Consider the following 22,078-nt stretch of genomic DNA (forward strand, 5'->3'; position numbering starts at 1 on the left):
GCGTCAGCCTTGTCTCCTCGGCGGCGACTCTCTCGGCCGCCGCCATCTTGCGGGGTCGTCTTCCTAGCGCTGCGGGCAAACTGTTTTGACGCAGCGCTGCTCACCTACACCGAGGCGGACTGGCAGCCCTGAGCGTCGCAGTCATGCCGGCTGGACCTGTGCAGGCGGTGCCCCCGCCGCCGCCTGTGGTCACCGAGCCCAAACAGGTACGGTGCCCCCTTCACCTCAACCGCCAGCCCGAGCCTAGGCCTGGGCGCTCCTCACTTTTGCAGGAAGAAGCGGCCGCCTAGGAGGGATTAGAGGGACTGCAAGTCCCAGGAGGCAACGCGCTGCCCTCCAGTAGCGAGCCCAGCTCTGGAACAGTGATTCTCAAAGTGTGGTCCGCGGACCAGCAGCGTCAGCGTCACCTGGGAGTTTATTAGAAATGCGGAGTCTCCACCCCGGGTCTTTTAATAGCAATCTTCATTTTAACAAGATCCCAAGGCGATTCATTAAAAGTTGAGAAACATTGTTCCAGCCCATCCACCGGTTCTCTGTGGCAATTGGACCCACCGGCTCCCAGCCTTTGCCCAGTTATCCCCGATTTCCCAGCCTGCAGGGTACAGCTTTGAATGTTAATTCTCAGCATCTACTCGGTGCTTCGCCTAAACCAGACACCGTGCCAGGCTCCCAGTTACGGGAATGAATGAGGCACAACTCCTCCCTTAGGGAGCTCACAGGCTGGTGGGGATACAGATATACTTAATTAACTCAACAAACGGTTATTGCCCCATCACTGTAAATAACAGAGTGGAACTTAAAAAAGATCTCAGCCAAGGAAGAAAGACGTACATAAACAATTGCATTATGTTGTGATTTGCCCTATAACAAATTTCAGGTACAAAAGAGACAGTAATCTAGTCACCATTGCTTTGATGGGGTGGAGGGGCGATGAAAGTAGGTGAAGCCCACAGGAGTGAGAGGTAAATTGCTTTTAGAAGGATGAATAGGAGTTCAGCAGGTAGGTGATTGGGGAAGGGAAATGGCATTATTTATTCATTCAGCAAACATTTATTGAGCACGTATTGTATGCTGACCACTGCTTTGGGTTCAGACTACAGTGGGGAACATGACAGAAGAGGTCCATACCCTTTTTTTTTTTTCACATTTAATTTTTTAAAATTAAAGTTTATTGGGGTGACAATGGTTAGTAAAATTACATAGGTTTCAAGTGTAAAATTCTGTAATTAATACATCATCTCTATATCACTTTGTGTGTTCACCACCCAGAGTCAGTTCTCCTTCCATCACCATATATTTGATAGGTCCATACCCTTTCCACAAATATTTAGGCACCTGTGTGCCCTGGCATTTTCCCAGTCGCTGGGGAAAAATAAACAAAGTAATACCAGATAAGTGCAAAGACAGCAAGATAGGAATTAGATGGTGCCTCTGGTGAAAGGTAAATAAGTGTGGTTGAAGCACAGTGTTGGGGAAGTGGTGGCAGGAGATGCGGTTCTGAGGATTTGAACTTCAAGTAGACAGTGGGGAGAAAAGGATTTTAAGCAGGATAATGACACATTCATGTTTCAGAAATTCAGGTATATAAGCAGTGATACGAAGAACTTCGCAAGGAGAATGGAGGATTCGTCATTTTAATTAAAAAAATGCTGAGGGCCTGGCTACATTGGGGGTGAGCGGAGGGTCTGGCAAGCTCATGTCACAAAATGGCTGGGAGTACAAGGTCTCCAGCCGAAGTGGTATGTTGGAAATCTGGTTCTGCTGCCATTTGGGCCAGTTAAGCTCTCCATTCCTCAGTTTTGTCATCTGTAAAATGGAGATAAAGTATTTACTTCATAGGGTTCTCATAAGGGTTATAAGAGTTAATACAGTTAAAGTGCTTAGCAAAGTATATGGCACCTACTCTGCTCAATAAATGTTACTGTCACTGAAGGTGGAGGTTGAAGAAGGGGTAGGAGGCCCAAGTTTCTGGCCTGGTTGACCAGGTGCCTGCTTGGCCATTCATGAGGAAGGAGGATAGAGTTGAAAGTACCTAGGAGCCAACTGGATCTAAAGCTCTAGCACACAAAGTGATTCGGGACATTCATTTGGGCGGGATTGTTCAGCCTAGAGGTGGTAGGGGAAATGGAGGGTGTGGTTGTGAGTTCTGGCCTGAGGACAGTGTGAATACTGTGAAGAGAATCAAGAACAGCATTTTGGGGGTGCCCGTTATAGCGCAGGAGGTGAATCAGAAACCAGGGAGGACTGGGATGGAATGCTGAGTGAGCAAGAAGGACAGACAGGTGAGAACAGGGCTTGGGAGTTGAGTGGAGAGTTTTGTGAAGGAGGGGTCATTGATCACGTGGTGGGGATCAAAATGGGAGGTGGGGATCAAATGGGAGGTGAGGAAGTGGGAACAGCAAGGCTGAGAAAACTCAGGATGTTTAGCTAGCGGAGGAAGGGGGGGGAGAAGGCCGCAGCAGAAAGGAACATGAGGTCAGGGGAGAAACTATTTTTCTGAGAGACTTGACACTTTGTTTACTAAAGGAAGACTGGTGAGGAAAGAATATTAGAATGTATTGATAATGAATGTTGAGTATTCCAGTGGAGTTTCACAAAACATTTGAGCATTGAGTGGTGAAGACTATGGGTGGATACAGAGGAGAGGGCACTCAGTGCAGAAGGAGCAGCCAGCAAGGAGTGTCCTGTGTCTTCATTGGGCAAACAATCGCTATATAGCCGTCCCTTGGTGTGGGGCTTTCTAGATTCTGGAACATGGGTTTCTCAGAATGTGGTCAGAGCCCTCTGCACCTGAACCACCTGGGCTCTTGGTAAAAATCCAGATTCCCAGTGTTACTGAGATGGTCTAGCTAGGGGAGCCAGGGAAGCTGCTTTTTATTACTAGTTCCCCAGGAGGGTCCCATGTAAGCACAGTGCAGTTAAGAGAACCACTCTTCTGAAGAAGAGGGTTCTAACCCAAAGGAAGTCTGCAAGAGAAGGTCTCATGCTCTCAGAAATATGCTAGAAGGGTTTAACCTGGGGGGAGGGAGAAGGGAGGGGGTGGTCCAGCCTCAAATCATGAACTTTGAGACCTCATTTCCTTTTTTGTTTTTCACAGCCCACAGAGGAAGAAGCATCTTCAAAGGAGGATTCTACCCCTTCCAAGCCAGTGGTGGGGATTATTTACCCTCCTCCAGAAGTCAGGAATATCGTTGACAAGACTGCTAGCTTTGTGGCCAGGTAACATAGCTACTTCTGCTCATGTGGCTCACGCGTGGATTTTAGCACCAAGAGCTCCTGAATTCGTACAGGGCAACACTGGGTTTTTAGAGAGCCATTGTTGGCATAGGCCCATTAGCTCATCCAAAACCGCAACATGGCGCTGAGGTAGGCAGCTGGCAAGCCTGACATCTCTAACACAGGGCAGCAGTGGCACATTGTGAGTCACACCCAGTCCCAGAGTCATCTGGAACCTGTGCTTCCAAAATGGGCCGGAGGAAATGCCTGGAAAGCTGCTTTGTCATGGATAGTATGTGTATCTATTTTTGAACCACCGGCCTGAGGAAGACAAAAAAGAAAGGTGATCATTCTCATTGTGCAAGGACTGTTCCTCAGAGCCTCGAATGACCCATGTGTGAAAGGGAACAAAATACCACCTCTGGGTGATTGTGAGGCAGGAGTGAGGTAATGGGACTGAACATAATTCAGGTCTATTATGCAGGTGTTAGCTGTCTTCTCAAATGGTGTGGAAATCAGTCCGAGTTCCCCTTGTCCCTCCCCATCATACTTACACTCACTCAGATGTCCTCAGATGGAAGCTTCTTGATGGCTGCTTGACTCCTAGGGTCAGCACATCACATCCCCTCGTTTAGGATATTTATTTCTTTGGCAGCCAGAAGGCCATATCCAACCTACACACTTTTTGTTTGTACTCGCAATATTTTTTTTTTTTTAACTCATTTCCCGCTTTTTCAAAATGAGGAGATTATGCAATGTGTCTGGATCTCTGGCTTCTCTTGATGAACTGGACAGCTCCTTGCATGGAAGCAGTAGCTGCCCTGAGCAGACTGCTGCTCTCAGGGAGCGTTTGCTCTCCAGGGGGCCACGCTTTGACCCCTGAGGCAGCATCACCATCATCATATATTATTTAATAGATGCTCCTGCCTTTCCCAACCTAATAAAATGAAACAGAGAAAGAGATTCCTCTGGTTGATGTCTTTCACTGTGTCAGGTGCCAGGCAGATTCATCTCATCACATTTCAAGGGCTTTGATTAACCTGGGTATTGGGTTAAAACTGTTCTGTGCTTGCTTGAACAGTACAAGCCCATGTCAGATTGAGGGCAGCAGGTGTTGTATTAAATGCTTAATGTCTCATAGCAACGTTCACACTTCTCCTTTTCCCCTGATATTTTAAAAACCGAATAAATAGGAAAAGGGTGTTGGAGGAAGAATCCCCATGATCTCACTACCGGAATAGTTTTGGCCGGCTGTTTTCACTTTTTCCTGTTTCCTTCTGGCCCTCGGCATCCTTTTTAAGTCCTTGTAATCCTAGCAGAGATACTTTCACATCCTGCTTTTCCCTTTTGCGCTGTGTTGTAAGCATTTCCCCGTGTTTCTTTGTGGTCTAATGCTGTACTGTCCTCGCTGGAGAGGCTGTACCATATTGAGGCGATGGGCATTAACTTGGGCCATCTCCTCTATCTTTTCATTGAGGTTTCCAGCTTTTCAGTTTGGCAAATGATGCTGTGGGGAAGTTTCTGAGCAGTTGCTTTCCCTTTTAGATCATTTCTTTAGAAGAAAATTCTTTGTGGCACATTACTGGCTGACAGAGCATTTTCAAAGATTTCTTAAATTTTGCCAAGTAGCTTTCCAATAATTTTGTGCCAACCTCTGCTGCCACAGAAATAGGAGTTTATCCAAGTTCCCTTAAAAATAAATCTATACATCCACATCTTTAGATCTGTTTTTGGCGATGATGATTGCCTTGTAGGCGTTTCTAAAATCTGTGAACTTGCTTTTGTTTACCTTGCAATAAAGGGACAGATCAGCATCTCACTCTGGGATAAAACAAACGTGCAGGACCCTCTGCTTCATTTCTGCTGGGTTTACACATTAATGGAGCATACAGTAAAAATCACCGAGTATGGTTTTCCAAAAGAAGTTTTTTTCTCTGTAGGTTAGGTTTTCCTTTCACTGCATTTTCCTGTCAAGAAACCGAAGTGGAAATTACCCTTAAAAGTCCCACCAGCTGGGTTGAGTCAGAGTCTTGTCTTTTCCTGTTGAGATCTATGCCTTGTGTTAGAGAATACAATTCTAAAATTAACTTTAAGCTAATTTAAAGCAACAGAAGAACTGGGAATGAACATGGCTGCCTTCTTGTTGTTTTAATTTCTCAGATTGTTCCCAGATGTGGTGAGGTTATGGCTTAGGCAGCAGAGATAGAGGAGACAACCAGAGCCCCTCTTTCTAGTAACCCTTTCCCCTGGGCATTTGCTGGGTATGGTGGCCGAATTTAGCAGTATTTAACTGTGCATTCACTCTCCTCCTTGTATGTGGTTTGCATTGTTTAAGAAGGGGGACGAATGATTCTTCCCCAAGCGTGAGGTTCCAGTCCTAATGCATTGTCACATTGAGACCTTATGGTGTTAGTCACATGACAGAGTGTAACCAGAATTTGTGGAGTAGCTAGCCTGGGTGTTGATGACCCACCACGATGGCCCAGGTTGTTACAGTGGTTAATCTGGGCCACAGCGTTGCCTGCCCCTGTCTCCCACTCTCTCTTCAACTGACAGGGCCAGGTGGTGAAAGTCTAGAGAGAGTGGAGCAGCCTTGCTGCCCGCCAGCCCCTGGAGCTGTCCCTTGGTGTGTTTGGGGCGCCTCTGAGTGCTGGATTCTGACTGGAGGGGTGCTGGAAGGCCCACAGTCAGCTCCTAATACCCAGATCATCTCTAATGTTTATGAATTGATCCCTTCTAACTTTCATAGGAGTGACAGCCCTCACTTTTGCAGGCCACTGTAAGAATCAAAAAGACTTTGGCATCTCCTTAACTAATTTGATCTTCTCAGTACTTCAAGGTAGAGAGAAATGGTGGTGTTAGCACATTTTACACATGGGAAACCGAGTCACAGAGAAATTCGGTAACTTGGTGAGTAGGTAGTGAACCCAAGACTTGAACATGTCCATATCTTGTGTCTTTAAGTTTAGTGCACTTTCTGACTGACACAGGTTATATATGTGTGACTCCTTGAAATATTACTATTGGGACTCTTAAAAAATTAGGGGTTCCCTAAACCTTATGAGAGAGACTTTTTTTTCATACTGAGGTTTTAAAGGCATGCGAACTGGGCACATGGGGTTTCTATGGGAAACTATCCCAGATACCGAGAGACAATGGAGACCTCCTTGCCAATTTTACTGCTCCCCTGTTGTCTGAACGTGCCTTACACAGCACCACAAGTCCAGGTCCTTGAGCAGTGTTTCCTGTGTGGGGCTCACCCGTAGTAAGTTAGGTGATTTTAGGCAGCACTTGGACAAGGCATTAAATCTCATTGTCTACATTTTCATGTTTTTTTTCAATCCTTTTCGTTACCCAAAGGACAAAGTCTCAGTTTGGTGCCAGTATATCTGTAACATCTCTCCAGCTCTCAGTAATCCCCCTTTTAACTATGAGAACTGGTCTTAGGTGCAGTGAACTTCAAGCTAAACTTTTAACAATATTACTTTGTTTTCATTGTATTTAATTTTAGGGCTGTCTTTTGTTAGTAAAGCCCTGCTGACTTTCACTTGAAGTAGTAATATATGCCTTCCTTTGTAAGTACATATTTTTTTAGGAGTAAATACATCTCATAAATAGAAAAAAGCAATAGTCCAGATAGTTTTTGGAAATGGCCAGACTGGCTGAGGAACTGCAGGAAAGTGAAGGTCGGGGAGACCCTGTGGGAGAGGAGGGGCCAGGCTGAAGGAGGCAGGAGGCCGCCGGCCTGGCCGCAGGGGTCTCGAGGAGGACCTCTGCTCTGCTGAGAGACCAGCGAGTTTGAGTGATACGTAGGGTCAAGAAGAGGGCTCGAACGGGTGGCATTCTGTGTCTCAGCCGTTGCAAGGGTTGTGGTGGTGAATCTTTTTCTCTCCTTCTAGAAATGGACCTGAATTTGAAGCTAGGATACGACAGAACGAGATCAACAACCCCAAGTTCAACTTTCTGAACCCCAACGATCCTTACCATGCTTACTACCGCCACAAGGTCAGCGAGTTCAAGGAGGGGAAGGCTCAGGAGCCCTCGGCCGCCATCCCCAAGGTCATGCAGCAGCAGCAGCAGGCCACCCAGCAGCAGCTGCCCCAGAAGGTTAGAGCCAGCCCCTGCCCTCACTTCCCCAGGGCTGAGAGGGACCAGGACGGGGAGGGGAGGACAATGAACTCTGCTGTCCAAACCGCACAGCCACCCAGGGAGAGACATGAGCTTTTTTATCCTCCTCTTACACCGGCAGATGCTGAGGCTCAGACAGCAAAGTCCTACTGACAGTTGGCATTTCCTCAGCGCTGCTTGTCAAGCTCTGTGCTCTGCTTTAGGGGCCTTGTCTCATTGGCACCTCACAGGGACTGCATGAGGAGGCCAGCAAAGGGACCATTTTACAGATGAGGAATCTGAGGCGTGGGGAGGTGTGAATTACCCAAGGCCACAGAGTCAGGACTCCATATATAAAGTCCATGCACTCAGCTACTTGTCTTTGCCGTGACCGTGGCATGGTGGCAGTGCTGCGATGTGGCTTATGGGCCCCTTCTTGTGCCATCTTCTCGTGTGTCTCACCTTCCAGGGCCTCTCTGTCTGGCCTTCCCTAGTACCCCCCTCAACACTAGGCCCAGCAGTAGGCACAATTACAGTTACCAATGAGGACAGGAAGGGCTGGCGCATTTTGCCTCCTTGGTAGACCTGGAGTCGTCCCTTCTCTTCGTCCCACTCCTGAACCATGGTGGCAAAGGCTGTTCCCTTTTTTTTTTTTAGTGAAAAATCAGTTTATTAGAAGAGATCAAAGAAATACTAGTGGTCCCAAGCAGGAAGCTGTGGCTCAAGGGCCATTATGGAAAGGGATAGTACACTCCAAAAGAGTATGGAGCGGGCTGAAAAGGCTCAAAAGGCAAAAAGATGCAAAGGGCCAAGGGTGTTCCTTGTTTTACAGTGGGAAGTAAGGGTTGAAGTAGGTTGTGAGACCTTGCATTGCACTTTAGTAGTCTTAGAGCCACAGGCTACCTCAGTTTCCTCATCTATAAAAAGGATTCATGGTACCTGTTTTCTGTCCTCATGGTTCGTGTGGAAGCCAGATGAGGTAGCAAACATGGATGAAATCCTTTGTCCAGTGGGGTCCTCTGCACACATGTAGGGCCTAGTGCGTCCTCTGTCTGCCTCGCTTGGGATTTATGAGCCATGTTCTTGTCGGATCTTCTGCCCCCCAGTTTTGGCCTTCAATTTCAGGGCAGCAGCAGACGTACTGAGGGTCATGGGTCTCACTCAAAGCTATTCAGGTTGTTGAGGCCACAGTTGGCCAAGAAATTGGTGCTTTTGTGGGTTAGGATCGTCTCACACCATGTGCCAGTGGTGTGCACATCATTAATACAAGTGTAGAGCCCCCTCTCTCGAGCCAGTTCACCCCTGTGCCTCTTGCCTCACACTCCCTCTGCATCTTAGGTCCAAGCCCAGGTGATCCAAGAGACCATCGTGCCTAAAGAGCCCCCTCCTGAGTTTGAGTTCATTGCGGACCCCCCGTCCATCTCAGCCTTCGACCTGGACGTCGTGAAGCTGACGGCTCAGTTTGTGGCCAGGAACGGGCGCCAGTTTCTGACCCAGCTGATGCAAAAAGAGCAGCGCAACTACCAGTTCGACTTCCTCCGCCCACAGCACAGCCTCTTCAACTACTTCACAAAGCTGGTGGAACAGTATACCAAGGTACCTGGGCAGGGCGGGGCCAGGGTGCTGGGCCCAGGGAAGGAGGGCATTTACCATTAGGAGGACTCTCTCCACTGCCTGTCTGTGGCGACAGTGCTCCTTTGTGGGGCACCTGGGCAGATGTTAAAAACTCCAGGTCATTGGGAAATTCTGATTTCTATTTTGTTTTTCCTCTTAAATGCAATATCTCTAAAGTGAAATGAAACACATGCTTGGTAACTGTCATTAGGTGAGTGCCTGCTGTGTGACAAGGCCGAGTGGTACTAGCTGCTTTTAAGTACCTTTACATTTTCAGGGGCCTAGCACAGGGCCTGAGAAAGAAACAAGTCCTTAATAAATGTCTATTACCTTATTTAATCCTCATAAGAACCCATGAGGCAAGCATTTTTCCTTCCTTTTTCAAAAGCAGAAACAGGCTCAGAGAGGGGAAGTCACTTACTTATGGTTCCTCTGTAAATAAGTATCTACAATGAGATTTAATCCAACATTTGACTCTAAAACCTATGTTTTCACTCTAAAAAAATACTTGAATTAGAAATATCATTTAGATAGGCATAGGGAAACAATTAAACGTAAATATAGTTAGTATTTGAGTACTTACATGTGCAGTGTCATCTCATTTAACCCCTGATGACCGACAAGGTAGCCAGTGTTACACTCACTTTACAGAAGAGGAAACTGAGGCACAGAGAAGTTAACTTGGCCAGGGTCACATAGCCATGGGGTTGAAGAGCTGGGACTTCAGCTCTGGCATTTTTACTCCAGACCCTAGGATCTTAGTTATGCTACATTATTGCAATCGAGAATTTGAGCAAGTCATTACTGGTATTTAAAATAATCCGATCATTAACTTATTGCAAAGTATATGTATAGATGTGCCTGTGGTACGTTTTTCTTGCTACACGTGTAGTGGAGATTGTCTTCCTCTTAGTGGCATGATCTACACATCTGTTATTGATATGTAGAAACAGTACGTTAAAGTTCTGACTTGAGGGGTGGCCGGTTAGCTCATTTGGGTAGAGCATGGTGCTAATAATATCAAGGTTGCTGGTTCGATACCCTCATGGGCCACTGTGAGCTGCACCCTCCTTAAAAAAAAGGGGGGGGGGTTCTGACTTAAAAGGACTCATAAGTATATAAGCAGAAAGAATTATAAAAATATGTGTGTTTAAAAAATGACCAAATTCAGCAGAAGCCCATAGCTGAAATAACAATCATTGAAGGCCCAACGCCAAAGGGTTACTGTAAGTACACAATATCAATTTTAAGTGAGCCCTGGGTTAATTTCTCCCAGTGGACTGCTTCTGGGGTTAAAGGTGCCCAGGTTTCTTTCTGTTCTGTTACTTGCCTGGTCCTCTCCCTCAGAACTTGGGTATTGATATTTAGTACTCTAACTTGAGGGCGCTGGTGTCTGTCTCTAGCCATGGCAACTCCAGGAGCGGGTGGATTCCAGGGATAGAGGTACAGGGAGGATGTGGTGGCGCTGGGCCTCTTTGCTTGTGACTTAGATACTGGGGGACAGTTGCAGTGACTGGCTGTTTTGAACAAAGCCAGCATTCGTTCTTTCAGCAAATATACATTGAGTGTCAGACACTATTCCAGGTGCTGGAATACAGTGCAAAAAAAAAGATAAATCCCTGTTTTTGTGGAGTTTCTGGCCTCGTGAGAGGATGGCAAACAAATGCAATGTCAATATATGTCAGGTGGTGATAAATATTATGGAGAAAAAGACAGAAAGGAGGGAAGTGAGGCCAGTCTTTGTTCTAGAAAATTTTTATAAGTTTATTTGAGTCAAACTGACAACATATGCCAGGTAGCAAGATCTCCAATGCTCCCTCGCTGCAGTCTTAACTAGGAAAGTCGGGAGGCCTGGTAGCATGTGCGAAAGGATCGGAGCAGATCCATCCCCTGAAAGCAGCCATCGCGTACTGACCGTGTGCTGGGTAGTCTGCCCGTGGTTCTGCATACCTTCCTGCTAATCCTTGCAGCAATCTTTTTCGTTGATGGCGCCAACTTCTAAGTGGTGGTGTCACCATTTTATAGATGGAAACGAAATTACAGAGGTTAAACAACTTGTCCAAAGTCACACAGCCAAGTATAGCTGGGATTGGGATCCAAAATCCCACTCTCCTTTCCATGGAGCCAGGAAGGCCACTTCTTTTTCCCACGTTGTTTGCCCTGACAGTTGCTTTAATAATTCTTCTGTGTTTCAGATCTTGATTCCGCCCAAAGGCTTATTTACAAAGCTCAAGAAAGAGGCCGAGAACCCCCGAGAGGTTTTGGACCAGGTAAATTCAAGTTCTTACTACAAACAGTTACTGATGGGGCAAGTTATATTGTGTGGATTCTCTTTCACGTTTGGAAGTAGTCTCTGAGGCAGTACCTTCTGTTCAGGCACAGGAGTGGTGGGAAGAAAGGCCTTGTGGCTACAAAGGCCAAAGAAACCTAGATTCTGTGTTCCCCAATTTTCTGCTTTGCCTTTGGCTTCACTAGGTCTCCCTGTTTTTACTCTCAGTAGAAGCCCACTCCTAAACAGGTCTCCGGTGACAGATGCCTTATGAAGCCCCAGGTTGTCAGAGTCAAGGGAAGAAGGTATATTGGTGCTGGCTGTTTTGGGTGGCCACATGAAGTCTTTTGTTTCTCAGGCTCGCAGGCTGCCGCTTCTCTCTGGGCACTGGGTTGTCATGCAGATATCCTGTCAGGGAGTCAGCTACTCTCTGAACACAGAGCCCCTCGTTAACTCAAGCAGAAAACTGAGGTTATAAATCATTGCCCTTGGTGTCCAGACAGAAGGTTTCTGTGGCATTTAGGATTTTCATTCTGTGCAAACTCTAGGCCTGGCTGAAACCAGATATAAATACCGTAGTTTGCTGCATGCAGTTCCCCTGGTGGGCAGAGCAGCCTCCTGTTCTGAAGGAGACGTTGGCTTTGGTGAAGGCCCTGGAGGTGACACCCTCGTCGAAAGCAGACCCTGATTCAGCTCAGCACCCTGTTGTTTCCCGTCAATTCAGGTGTGTTACCGAGTGGAGTGGGCCAAGTTCCAGGAGCGTGAGCGGAAGAAGGAGGAGGAGGAGAAGGAGAAGGAGCGGGTGGCCTATGCGCAGATCGACTGGCACGATTTTGTGGTGGTAGAAACGGTGGACTTCCAACCCAATGAGCAAGGTAGGTCTGTGACTCCAGATGGGGAGCCAGAACTCAGAGCCATCCCGGGGCAGCTCATGCAGCTGTTCCCAGAGAGCAGCAGACTCCCTCAGGGGGGCTTTACCAGTGTCTGTTTCATCTCTGCTCCCAGAAGACTTCACTTCTACCACATTGCCCCAGTTAAACCTAATTCAACAAATACTGTATCGGCGTCTGGGTAGGCCTCTGGAGATAGAGAAATCAGACAGCCTTGGAGAGCTCAGGGAGGAGAGAGAGCAGGTAGATGGGCCTTTGATAAGGGACACCTGTGGAGGCCACCCTTTGACTCTGGCTCACCCTCTCCCAGGGAACTTTCCTCCCCCCACCACCCCGGAGGAGCTGGGCGCCAGAATCCTCATTCAGGAGCGTTACGAGAAGTTTGGAGAGAGTGAGGAGGTGGAGATGGAGGTCGAGTCTGATGAAGAGGACGAGAAGCAGGAGAAGACAGAGGAGCCTCCTTCCCAGCTGGACCAGGATACCCAAGTGCAAGACATGGATGAGGTATGCCCCCGGGAAGGCCTGCAGGATGACCTTTTCCCCTGGAGCCCAAGGGGCGGGGGTGCTCGCCACCACGGTCAGATCCAGCTCCCTGGTGAACCACGAATGGAGGAGTGGGTCCTGAATAAGGCATCCTGGCTGAGCAGCTACCCAAGCCCAGACAGCACATAGCCTCTTTCCAGCTGGGGCAACAAAGGTTCCTTCACAGGCAAGGATCTGAAGGCCGTGCAGGTCGTGTTCTGGGACCTTCCCCCTTCGCCCAGAGGCCCTGCTCCCCGCCAGCCCCGTGCCAGCTCTCGGAACACTCTACACCATGAGCTTTGATGCATTGGAGCTGACGCCAAATGATCAGCAGTTCCCAGTGCTTTTCTAATTGTAGCCCGTGCTTCCTTTCGGCCACCTCTACCCGCTTTGAACCAGGCCTTCCAAGCAGGCATAGAGACTCTGGTGCCAAGCTGCCCTCCTCCCCTCGGAAAGAATTTGTGTGCAGCCTGAGAAGAAAGGCCCCTGTGTCTGTGGGAATTGACTTTTTCTTTCCCTCCCAGCATTGCTTCATGAGCAGCTACCATTGAGTGCTGACTTGCCCCCCCGCACCCTCCCCGGCATGTTAAGTGCCCTTAGCCTCCTGGGACTGTCTGGTGCCAGCTGCTGGAAATGCCTGGGCGGAGTGTTAGCACCACGGCCCCCAGCGCTCCCATTCATGCTGTGAGGAAGCAGCTTGGCTGCCTGCCGGCTGGCCTCAACTGCCTGGGGAGGCTTAGCACATGGGTGCTGGCTGGCAGGGGCCTAGGCTCCTTGCCACCCTGAGAGCCACCAGGCCTCGGCTGCAGAGAGGTATCTTCTCGGTCCCTCTCTTGAGTCCTACCACTGCTTTGCTTTTCAGGGTTCAGATGATGAAGACGAAGGGCAGAAAGTGCCCCCACCGCCAGAGACACCCATGCCACCTCCTCTGCCCCCGACTCCAGACCAGGTCATTGTCCGGAAGGACTACGACCCCAAGGGTAGGGCCTGCTTTCCTGTCCGTGTGTGTTCTGTTTCTAGGATGGCTTGTTTCTACATGGGTGGCTTGTAAAGGCATTGGTAGCCCCTCTGTCCTAGGCCTCGCGGTGGGGAACAGGGCTTAGTCATCTCTAGTGCCCTGGCGACTTGCATTGCTCCAGTACCGTGTGGCACTGAATGGATGTGTCTTGAGTGAATGATGCATGAATGAAACAGCACCCTCTTAACCCAGGCTGCCACCCAGTAGTCTCACTCAAGCACCTGTTTCCTTTTAGCTTCTAAGCCCCTGCCTCCAGCCCCTGCTCCAGATGAATACCTTGTGTCCCCCATCACGGGGGAGAAGATCCCTGCCAGTAAAATGCAGGAGCACATGCGCATCGGGCTTCTTGACCCCCGCTGGCTGGAGCAGCGCGATCGCTCCATCCGTGAGAAGCAGAGTGACGACGAGGTGTACGCTCCAGGTGAGGTGGGGGTTCCCCCACCCAGTCCACACCCCTTCTCTGACTCAACCCTGACTCATTTTGATCCCTGGGAATCTCTTAAACAGCTTGTTTTAAGCAAACATAAAAAGCAGCAATTGAAGTAAAAAGCTTTCAAGGATATGTGCAACCTGTGATGCTACAAAAGAACTCCCAATTTTCCAGAATAACTCTCCATAGGACTCCTCCAAAGTCAGGCACCTGACGTGGATGGCATATGCCCATTGACATCCCAGAGCAAGAGCTGACTATAGCTGTGAGGGGTGCTCATTCTTGGGGGTGTCTTAGAATGAGGGCTCTGATGATGGAGTACCCTGAGCACCTGGAAATGAGGCATAGGGTCCCGTGACTACTGTGTACGAAGCAGCTAAGAAGGAAACTGCCCCAAAAGTAGACCAGGCTTTTAGTCCTGACTCTGCTACATGCTACTTGTGTAATCCCGTCCTCTCATTTTCATGCATAAGTCAAGGAGTTGGACAAGTTCTGGTTATAGCCTTATTTAGTGCTGACTGGGCAGCCTTCCCAGGCTCAGAGGGCGGGAGTGCTGGGTTAGGACCCAGAGTCAGCCTCGTCCCATAGGACCAGCCTCCACCCTGTACCAGGAGAGCTGCTGCCTTGTCAGAAGGGCACCTGGTTTAGTTTCCCTTTGTCACATCTCCATACTCTGACTCTCCAGGTCTGGATATCGAGAGCAGCTTGAAACAGTTGGCCGAGCGGCGTACCGACATCTTCGGTGTAGAGGAAACGGCCATTGGTAAGAAGATTGGTGAGGAAGAGATCCAGAAACCAGAGGAAAAGGTACAATTCAGATGGATCCTACTGCCTTCCTCGCCCTCAGACTCCCACATTGGACTCAGTTCTTACAAGCTGTGGCTTTGCTTTCCCTTGCAGGTGACCTGGGACGGCCACTCAGGCAGCATGGCCCGGACCCAGCAGGCTGCCCAGGCCAATATCACCCTGCAGGAGCAGATTGAGGCTATTCACAAGGCCAAGGGCCTGGTGCCAGAAGACGATACCAAAGAGAAGATTGGCCCCAGCAAGCCCAATGAAATCCCCCAGCAGCCACCACCTCCATCTTCAGCCACCAATATCCCCAGTTCGGCCCCACCGATCACCTCAGTGCCCCGGCCACCCGCAGTAAGCCAGCAGCCACCTTGTCACTGATCTTTTAGAGCTGGGTTCTTGGGTTGGACACTACTGGCTGAAAAGGGCAGCTATGGCGCCCGAGCGCCAAGTGGGTCAGGTAGAGAGAAAGGACCTTTAATTGGAATTGAGAACCTCTAGCCTGACCTTCTGTCTGTGTGGGAGGATCGGAACAGGAGGGAGGCAAGAGGCAGATGTGAGAAACAGGCTGGGGGCAGAAAAGGGCTGCAGGACTTAATGGGTGTTGAGGACTGCTGGCTCATCTCCAGGAGGCTGAGTTGAGGTCAGCCTCTTCAGTGCTCTCTCAGTGTCTGCCACGAGCAGCTGGTTGAGTCCCAAGTGGAAGGAGTGTTGCCCTGGGCCTCGGCATAGTTCCTGTCAGAGCCTGAGGTGAGGCTGTAATCTCTTAGCCCCAGGGCGCCGAGTCAGCTGTCCAGCCCCAGCCCTAAAGGCTGCAGGTGACCAGTTGCCAGCTGTGTGGACCCTGGGAGTCCAGCCTTGGTTTCCTGTGATGTACGCGTCCCTTCTCCCCCACAGATGCCACCTCCCGTCCGGACCACAGTTGTGTCTGCAGTACCCGTCATGCCCCGGCCCCCGATGGCATCCGTCGTCCGGCTACCCCCAGGCTCGGTGATTGCTCCCATGCCGCCCATCATCCATGCGCCCAGGATCAACGTGGTGCCCATGCCTCCCTCGGCCCCTCCGATCATGGCACCCCGCCCACCCCCCATGATTGTGCCAACAGGTCAGTGTCTCGGATCGCTTTCCAGGCCATTGACTCAGGACTACAGGCCAAGCACTGTGAGCAGAGCAGTGGCTGATGGCAGTGCCAGCTGTTCTAGCTGGGGGTCTAGCCCAGAGGAGAGCCATGGCTTCCCCATGTGAGAGATCCCTGAGCTGGGAGCTGGGGAGCCACAGCTCTTGGGGCAGATAAGCTGAAGTGGCAGAGCTGGGCTTTGTGTACCCAGAGGGAGGGGTCCGGCCCTGGACAGGTGGAGGGCTGACAGTGCCTGCTGCCGGTAGGCACCCACTCCGTCCATCAGTCCTGCCCTTCCTCCAGTCCCCTGCTGCCCAATCTGGGCAGCCTCCCAGGTCCCCTTGCCAGGCAACCAGTGGGCTGCCAGACTCAGCAAGGAGTAGCCCTTCACACCTCTGACTGGAAGAAAGAGGAAACCTTTGCAGCCTCTCCTCTCGCTTCTCACCAGCCCTGAGTCCTGGGCCCCTTCCCCTTACTCACACAGCTGCTTGCTCCTGTCCTTGCAGCCTTTGTACCTGCTCCACCTGTAGCACCCGTCCCAGCTCCAGCCCCAATGCCCCCTGTCCACCCTCCGCCTCCCATGGAAGATGAACCTGCCTCTAAGAAACTGAAGACAGAGGACAGCCTCATGCCCGAAGAGGAATTCCTTCGCAGAAACAAGGTATATGATCCCACAGGGCTGCCTGTGGCCTGGAGTGTCTAGCTGGGGGCGTCTAGTCCCACCCCAGTGACACACTCCCTGGCCCACCCTATTCTGCTCCGATAGTTCGGCTTCTGGCGCCTAGGTTAGCCATTGGTGGCCTATGAGCGCTTCTGAGCACACACTGTATGTGGGGTCAGCATTCAGAGGAACAGATACCATCTGTGGTCCCTGGTGTGAACAATTGTAGAGGTCAGCAGGGAGACACAGCTCTACATTAAGTAAGACTCGGGTGTGACAGGGGGCCTGGCCCCGAGAGAAAATCCTGGGTGCAGTTCTTCATTTCTTTATGGCCTGCTCCAGTTTCAGCCCTTAGGAGGCCTGCCTGCTGTGGGGACCCTGTTAGGGCGCCAGAAACAAGGAGCGGTCAGAACCTTGGTGCAGCTGGTCCCTTGGGAAGCTGTTAGGCTCCAGCGAGGAAGCAGAGACAGCCCCAACCCCTCTCCCGATACATTTGACCAGATCTTTTACTTTCTTTCTGGTAGTGTTTCCCATTTCTTGGGTACTTAAGTGCCAAGATAGCGTTACACATTTTACGGACACTTGTCCTTTAGTGCTCACAATAGTACCGGGCAGTGGGTGTCAGCAGCTGCCTTCCATACCAGACACGGAGGCTCAGGAAGATCTCGTTAGCTGAGTTGGGAACCCAGGTCCTCTGACCTCACAGTTCATATTCTTTTCTCTGGTGGTACTTTGTAGGGTTTGAAGAGCATTTCCATGTCACTTTTTCAGCTCCAGACTCCCTAGGAAACAGGGTAGAGATCATTTTAAAGAAGAGAAACCAAATTTTGAAAAGAGCAGTGACTTGTGCCCTGTCACAAGTGGCATCGTTAGTAGTGAACCAGGGGCCAGAGTCCAGGAGCCCAGATGGAGAGGTTACACGATCTCGACTGGCCCAGGAATAGGAGAGCATCGTTCCTGATTGGCTCAGGGCTCCTGGGCATAATGACCACCTTCTATTTGCAGGGTCCAGTATCCATCAAAGTCCAGGTGCCCAACATGCAGGATAAGACCGAATGGAAACTGAATGGACAGGTGCTGGTCTTCACCCTCCCACTCACAGACCAGGTATGAATTGCTACAGGGGAACCAAGGGCTTGGGGCAGCTTCCTCCAGCTGACCTTAGTAAGGGGATTGACCTTTCCTTGGTCCCACAGGTCTCTGTCATCAAGGTGAAGATTCACGAAGCCACGGGCATGCCTGCAGGGAAGCAGAAGCTGCAGTATGAGGTGAGTTGGGTGTCTGGTCCTGCCTCTTGGGACCCAACTCCTGTATTGTCATAGAAACCAAATCCCCTGTGGAACCAAAGGAGTGGGGAGACACCTGGGTGTGGCCATCTCAGTCCATCCTAGAAGTGATGACGCTGGCTGGGAGTGCCGGGACAGCTTAATCTGACAGGGTGACGCTCTGACAGGGTCACAGTATAGTCTCGTGTGGGGTTTGAAAAAACCCTCTGCCTCAACCACTGGTATAGATATCCGGGTACAAGACTTGGGAGTGCTCTGGTGGCTTTCTGGCCCAGTGGTAGAGCCAACCCAGCCAGTGTGGCCTCAGGTAGCCTGGCTTTGCGCATGGACACAGAAGTGATAGTCCATTTCAGCTTAGTGCCACCAGGTCACACGGAGCTGCTGTGTTCTTCCTCTTTTAGAGTTTAACAAATCCTCGCTGTAGGCCTCAGTTTCCCGCTCTGTGAAGGAGGGCTGTTGGACTAGTTGATCTCTAAAGTTCTTGTGATTTGAGAGTCAAAATTCTGTGGGGTTGGTCAGGGCCAGCTATTTGGGGAGTCGGCTAAAGGGAAGAGCATGGCTTTGTAGGAAGAAGGAAAAGCATTCTGGGAGGAACCAGAGACTTTTAATCCTGCCTTGCGCCTGCACCCCTCCCTTGCCCCCCACCTTCCTTCAAGCCTCTGTATTTGCTAAGTTCAGAGTGTGAACGGACACTGCCATTTGTGAGACTGAGCGATGTGCTCAAGGCCAGATTGCCCCGTGCTAATGCACACTATCTGTTTTCCAGGGCATCTTCATCAAGGATTCCAACTCTCTGGCTTATTACAACATAGCCAATGGCGCCATCATCCACCTGGCCCTCAAGGAGAGAGGAGGGAGGAAGAAGTAGAAGAGAGAAACCTGCTGTCAGGTCCCAGCCACTACCGTTTTGCCTCTCCTGTCCCCCACCCTCTGCCCCAGACCCACGAGACCCTGCCTAGTACATTTGTTTCCCTCTTACTAAGTTTGGAAATTCAAATTGTCTGACAGTTTTCTCCCCCAACCCCCTCCCACATTGATAAGAGAGGGTTTCGTGTGCCACTCTTCTCCCCAGTGGTCTTTGGAATTCCTTTGTGTTTGGGTCTTGATTTGAGGGGATTCATTTCTTCAGGCAGCCCATTAGGAAATGTGAACCTAATGTGAACCATGTTTAAGAGTATACATACTAGTATATAGAATTTTTAGAAGTTAACTTTTTTTTAAATGCAAGGATGTTCTGTGGAATAGTGTCATAGTGCCAAGTGGCACTTGGCTGATAGAATATGCTTATTATCGTCATTAATCATTTTGTGTCTTGCTATGAGCTGTCTAATAAACCTCTTGGACCCTTCTTGTGAAATCAGTGTTTTAAGACTTGTCCCTTGGCCACCTGCACCTGTCCAGACTCAAGGCACAGGGAGCATGGTACGGTGCCTTGTGGCTCATGCTGCTCTAAGGAATGCTGGGCTTTTGACTGACTTTCAAGTCTTTCATGGGTCTTAAGAAAGTATATTTTAATTGCCCTTTGAAAATGTTTGGACCCTCCAAAGGCATAGCCCCATGTGTTTAGCAGACCAGTACAGATGTCTTCAACGTGTCAGGACCACAGAACAAGGAGGGATGAGATGCAGTTCCTGGGTCAGTGGGCAGCGGAGAGACACATGCAGATGAGACTCAAAGGTAGCGGTTTCCCGCAGGCCTGTAATCACCCATCATCTGATTGGCTCTGTGACCTTGGGCAGGTGGCTCACCCTGAGTGAGCATGGGACATGATTAGTTGTTTTGTTTGTTTGTTTGTCTGTTTGTTTGTTTAAGAATACTTAATTGTGCCAAGGCCATGAACTATTCTAAGGACTATAAAGTTGAACCAATTTACTTGCCCCTTATTGTCTTAAGTACTTTATCAATTTTAACTCATTTAATCCTGCTGTTGAGTATTCCTATTTTACATGTAAATAAACTGAGGCACAGAGGGTGAGTCCTGTACCCACAGTCACACAGTAAGATGAGGTGAGAATGTGTGCAAAACACTTATCACAGTCCTTGCCCCTTAGTAAGGGCCAGATGCAGGTTGTTATTTTTGGAATTGTGCTAGCACATGGAGGTGGGAGCTGCTGTAGGTGTTTTGAGGGAGGAAAGTGAGAGCCTGTTGAAAACCGTTTCCTGGTTTTAAACCTAAAGCTGATTTCATTCTGAAGATGTCATGTTTATTTTCCCCCAGAGTTCCCAGTGTGAGTTCCCAATGCCTTTTCTTTGCAGTTCCTCCATTTGATCCTCCTAGCTGCCCCATGAGGTCATCTCCAAGTCTCAGAGTGGTGTGACCATTCCCAAGGTCACAAAACCAGTATTCTAGTTACCACCCTCCCCTCCCCCAGCCCCTGCCAAGCTCACAGCTTGCAACTCCAGACCCACGGCTCAGGTGGCCCTTCTACAGCACCGTTTGTGTGGCTCCATTACACACTGCTGGACCAAGGTTTTTGTGGGTTTTTTGTTTTGTTTAAGATTTTTTTTTATTGGGGGAGGGGAACAGGACTTTATTAGGGAACAGTGTGTACTTCCAGGCCTTTTTTCCAAGTCAAGTTGTTGTCCTTTCAGTCTTAGTTGTGAAGGGCGCAGCTCAGCTCCAGGTCCAGTTGCTGTTGTTAGTTGCAGGGGGCACAGCCCACCATCCCTTGCGGGAGTCGAACTGCAACCTTGTGGTTGAGAGGACGCATTCCAACCAACTGAGCCATCCGGGAGCTCAGCGGCAGCTCAGCTCAAGGTGCCGTGTTCAATTTTAGTTGCAGGGGGCGCTGCCCACCATCCCTTGCGGGACTCGAGGAATTGAACTGGCAACCTTGGGTTGAGAGCCCGCACTCTAGCCAACTGAGCCATCCGGGAGGCAGCTCAGCTCAAGGTGCTGTGTTCAATCTTAGTTGCAGGGGGCAGAGCCCACCATCCCTTGCGGGACTCGAGGGATTGAACTGGCAACCTTGTGGTTGAGAGCCGGCTGGCCCATGTGGGAATCGAACCGGCAGCCTTTGGAGTTAGGAGCATGGAGCTCTAACCGCCTGAGCCACCGGGCCCTGGACCAAGTTTTTAACTTGGTCAGTGAATGTTATTCCTCATCTTTTTTAACATTTGCCCCTTCCTGGTTGCTGGAAGTTTCCTGCAGGGACCAGGGTTGAAATTTGGCTTCCTGAAGTAGGCTCCATGGTTTGGGTGCCAAAAGTTGAGCCACTGCTAATTCTCCATGGCCAACACCAAAAATCCCCCTGAACAGCTCCTGGGTCTCATTCCAAAAGGGGAGGGATCAGGAGACCTGGGAGAGACTCAGTCCCAGCTCTCCTTTCTTCCTGGGATTGGCTCTGGATATGGGAGACAGGGCACTCTGCATAGATTGGCAGATCCTTCAGGCCTTCTGTGACAGGCTGTGACTGGAGGCCAGGAATGCTGCTGGGTGGAATGTGAGTGAATGAGTTCTTTGAGCTGCCCTTTGGGGCCCGAACCCAGTCTCCCAGAGCTCCTGATTGAACATATGTCCTGGCTCGCTCAGTCGCAGAATGCCCATTGACCGCAATGCGGCCTTGGGACCGTCGGTGGCCACAGGCCCAGCGTGTAGCCCAGCACTCTGCCTTTCTTGTTTGGGGTCTGCCGCATGGAGGCAGCACCTCGCGTGCACAGCTTTTCTGATGCTCACTGCCATCCTCTGAGGATTATCTGCCTCACTGTTTAGATGAGGTGGATGCCCAAGGTCATGTAGCCAGTGAGGGCTCTGGAAGTCAAAGCAGCTCTTCCGTTCTTGGTGACCACACTGTCCTCACCATTTCAGCAGAGCGGGCTATGAAATGGGGAGAAATATTCCTGTTGTGGCACTGCTGGCAAAACTGGGCACAACTTGATGCTTTCAGAGTCCCTATAATTTTAAAGACGTGCTCGAAGGGAGTCGTAGACATTAAGGAATTTCACTTTCAATTCTACCAGCTGCTTGAAATTAGCCCAGAGGAGGCCACTCATGATTAGCCCCATTTCACTTTTTAAAATTATATATTGTATTAGAGAATATATATAAAGATTATATTAGGTTATGTTAGGATATATACTTGAATGGAAATAATGTGGTATACTGTAATTATAGCAATCCTTATACGTATTTCATTTATCCCTATAATTCAAAAAT

The 22,078-nt window shown here is 49.7% G+C and overlaps 1 protein-coding gene across 1 annotated transcript; it reads left to right on the forward strand.

Moving 5' to 3' along the window:
* Positions 1–5: 5 nt before the first annotated feature.
* On the forward strand, positions 6–19,279 carry SF3A1 (splicing factor 3a subunit 1). The gene is made up of 16 exons (XM_019743068.3): positions 6–206; positions 3,098–3,219; positions 7,116–7,323; positions 8,662–8,919; positions 11,133–11,207; positions 11,931–12,081; positions 12,407–12,600; positions 13,481–13,598; positions 13,872–14,057; positions 14,752–14,873; positions 14,967–15,212; positions 15,756–15,963; positions 16,482–16,636; positions 17,642–17,743; positions 17,833–17,904; positions 18,689–19,279. The coding sequence occupies exons 1-16, from the start codon at positions 144–146 to the stop codon at positions 18,788–18,790; spliced, it is 2,382 nt and encodes a 793-aa protein (XP_019598627.2). The 5' UTR covers positions 6–143; the 3' UTR covers positions 18,791–19,279.
* Positions 19,280–22,078: the final 2,799 nt, after the last annotated feature.

This window comes from Rhinolophus sinicus, chromosome 9, assembly GCF_057876585.1.
Source record: "Rhinolophus sinicus isolate RSI-liver-muscle chromosome 9, RSI-T2T, whole genome shotgun sequence".
NCBI lineage: Eukaryota > Metazoa > Chordata > Mammalia > Chiroptera > Rhinolophidae > Rhinolophus > Rhinolophus sinicus.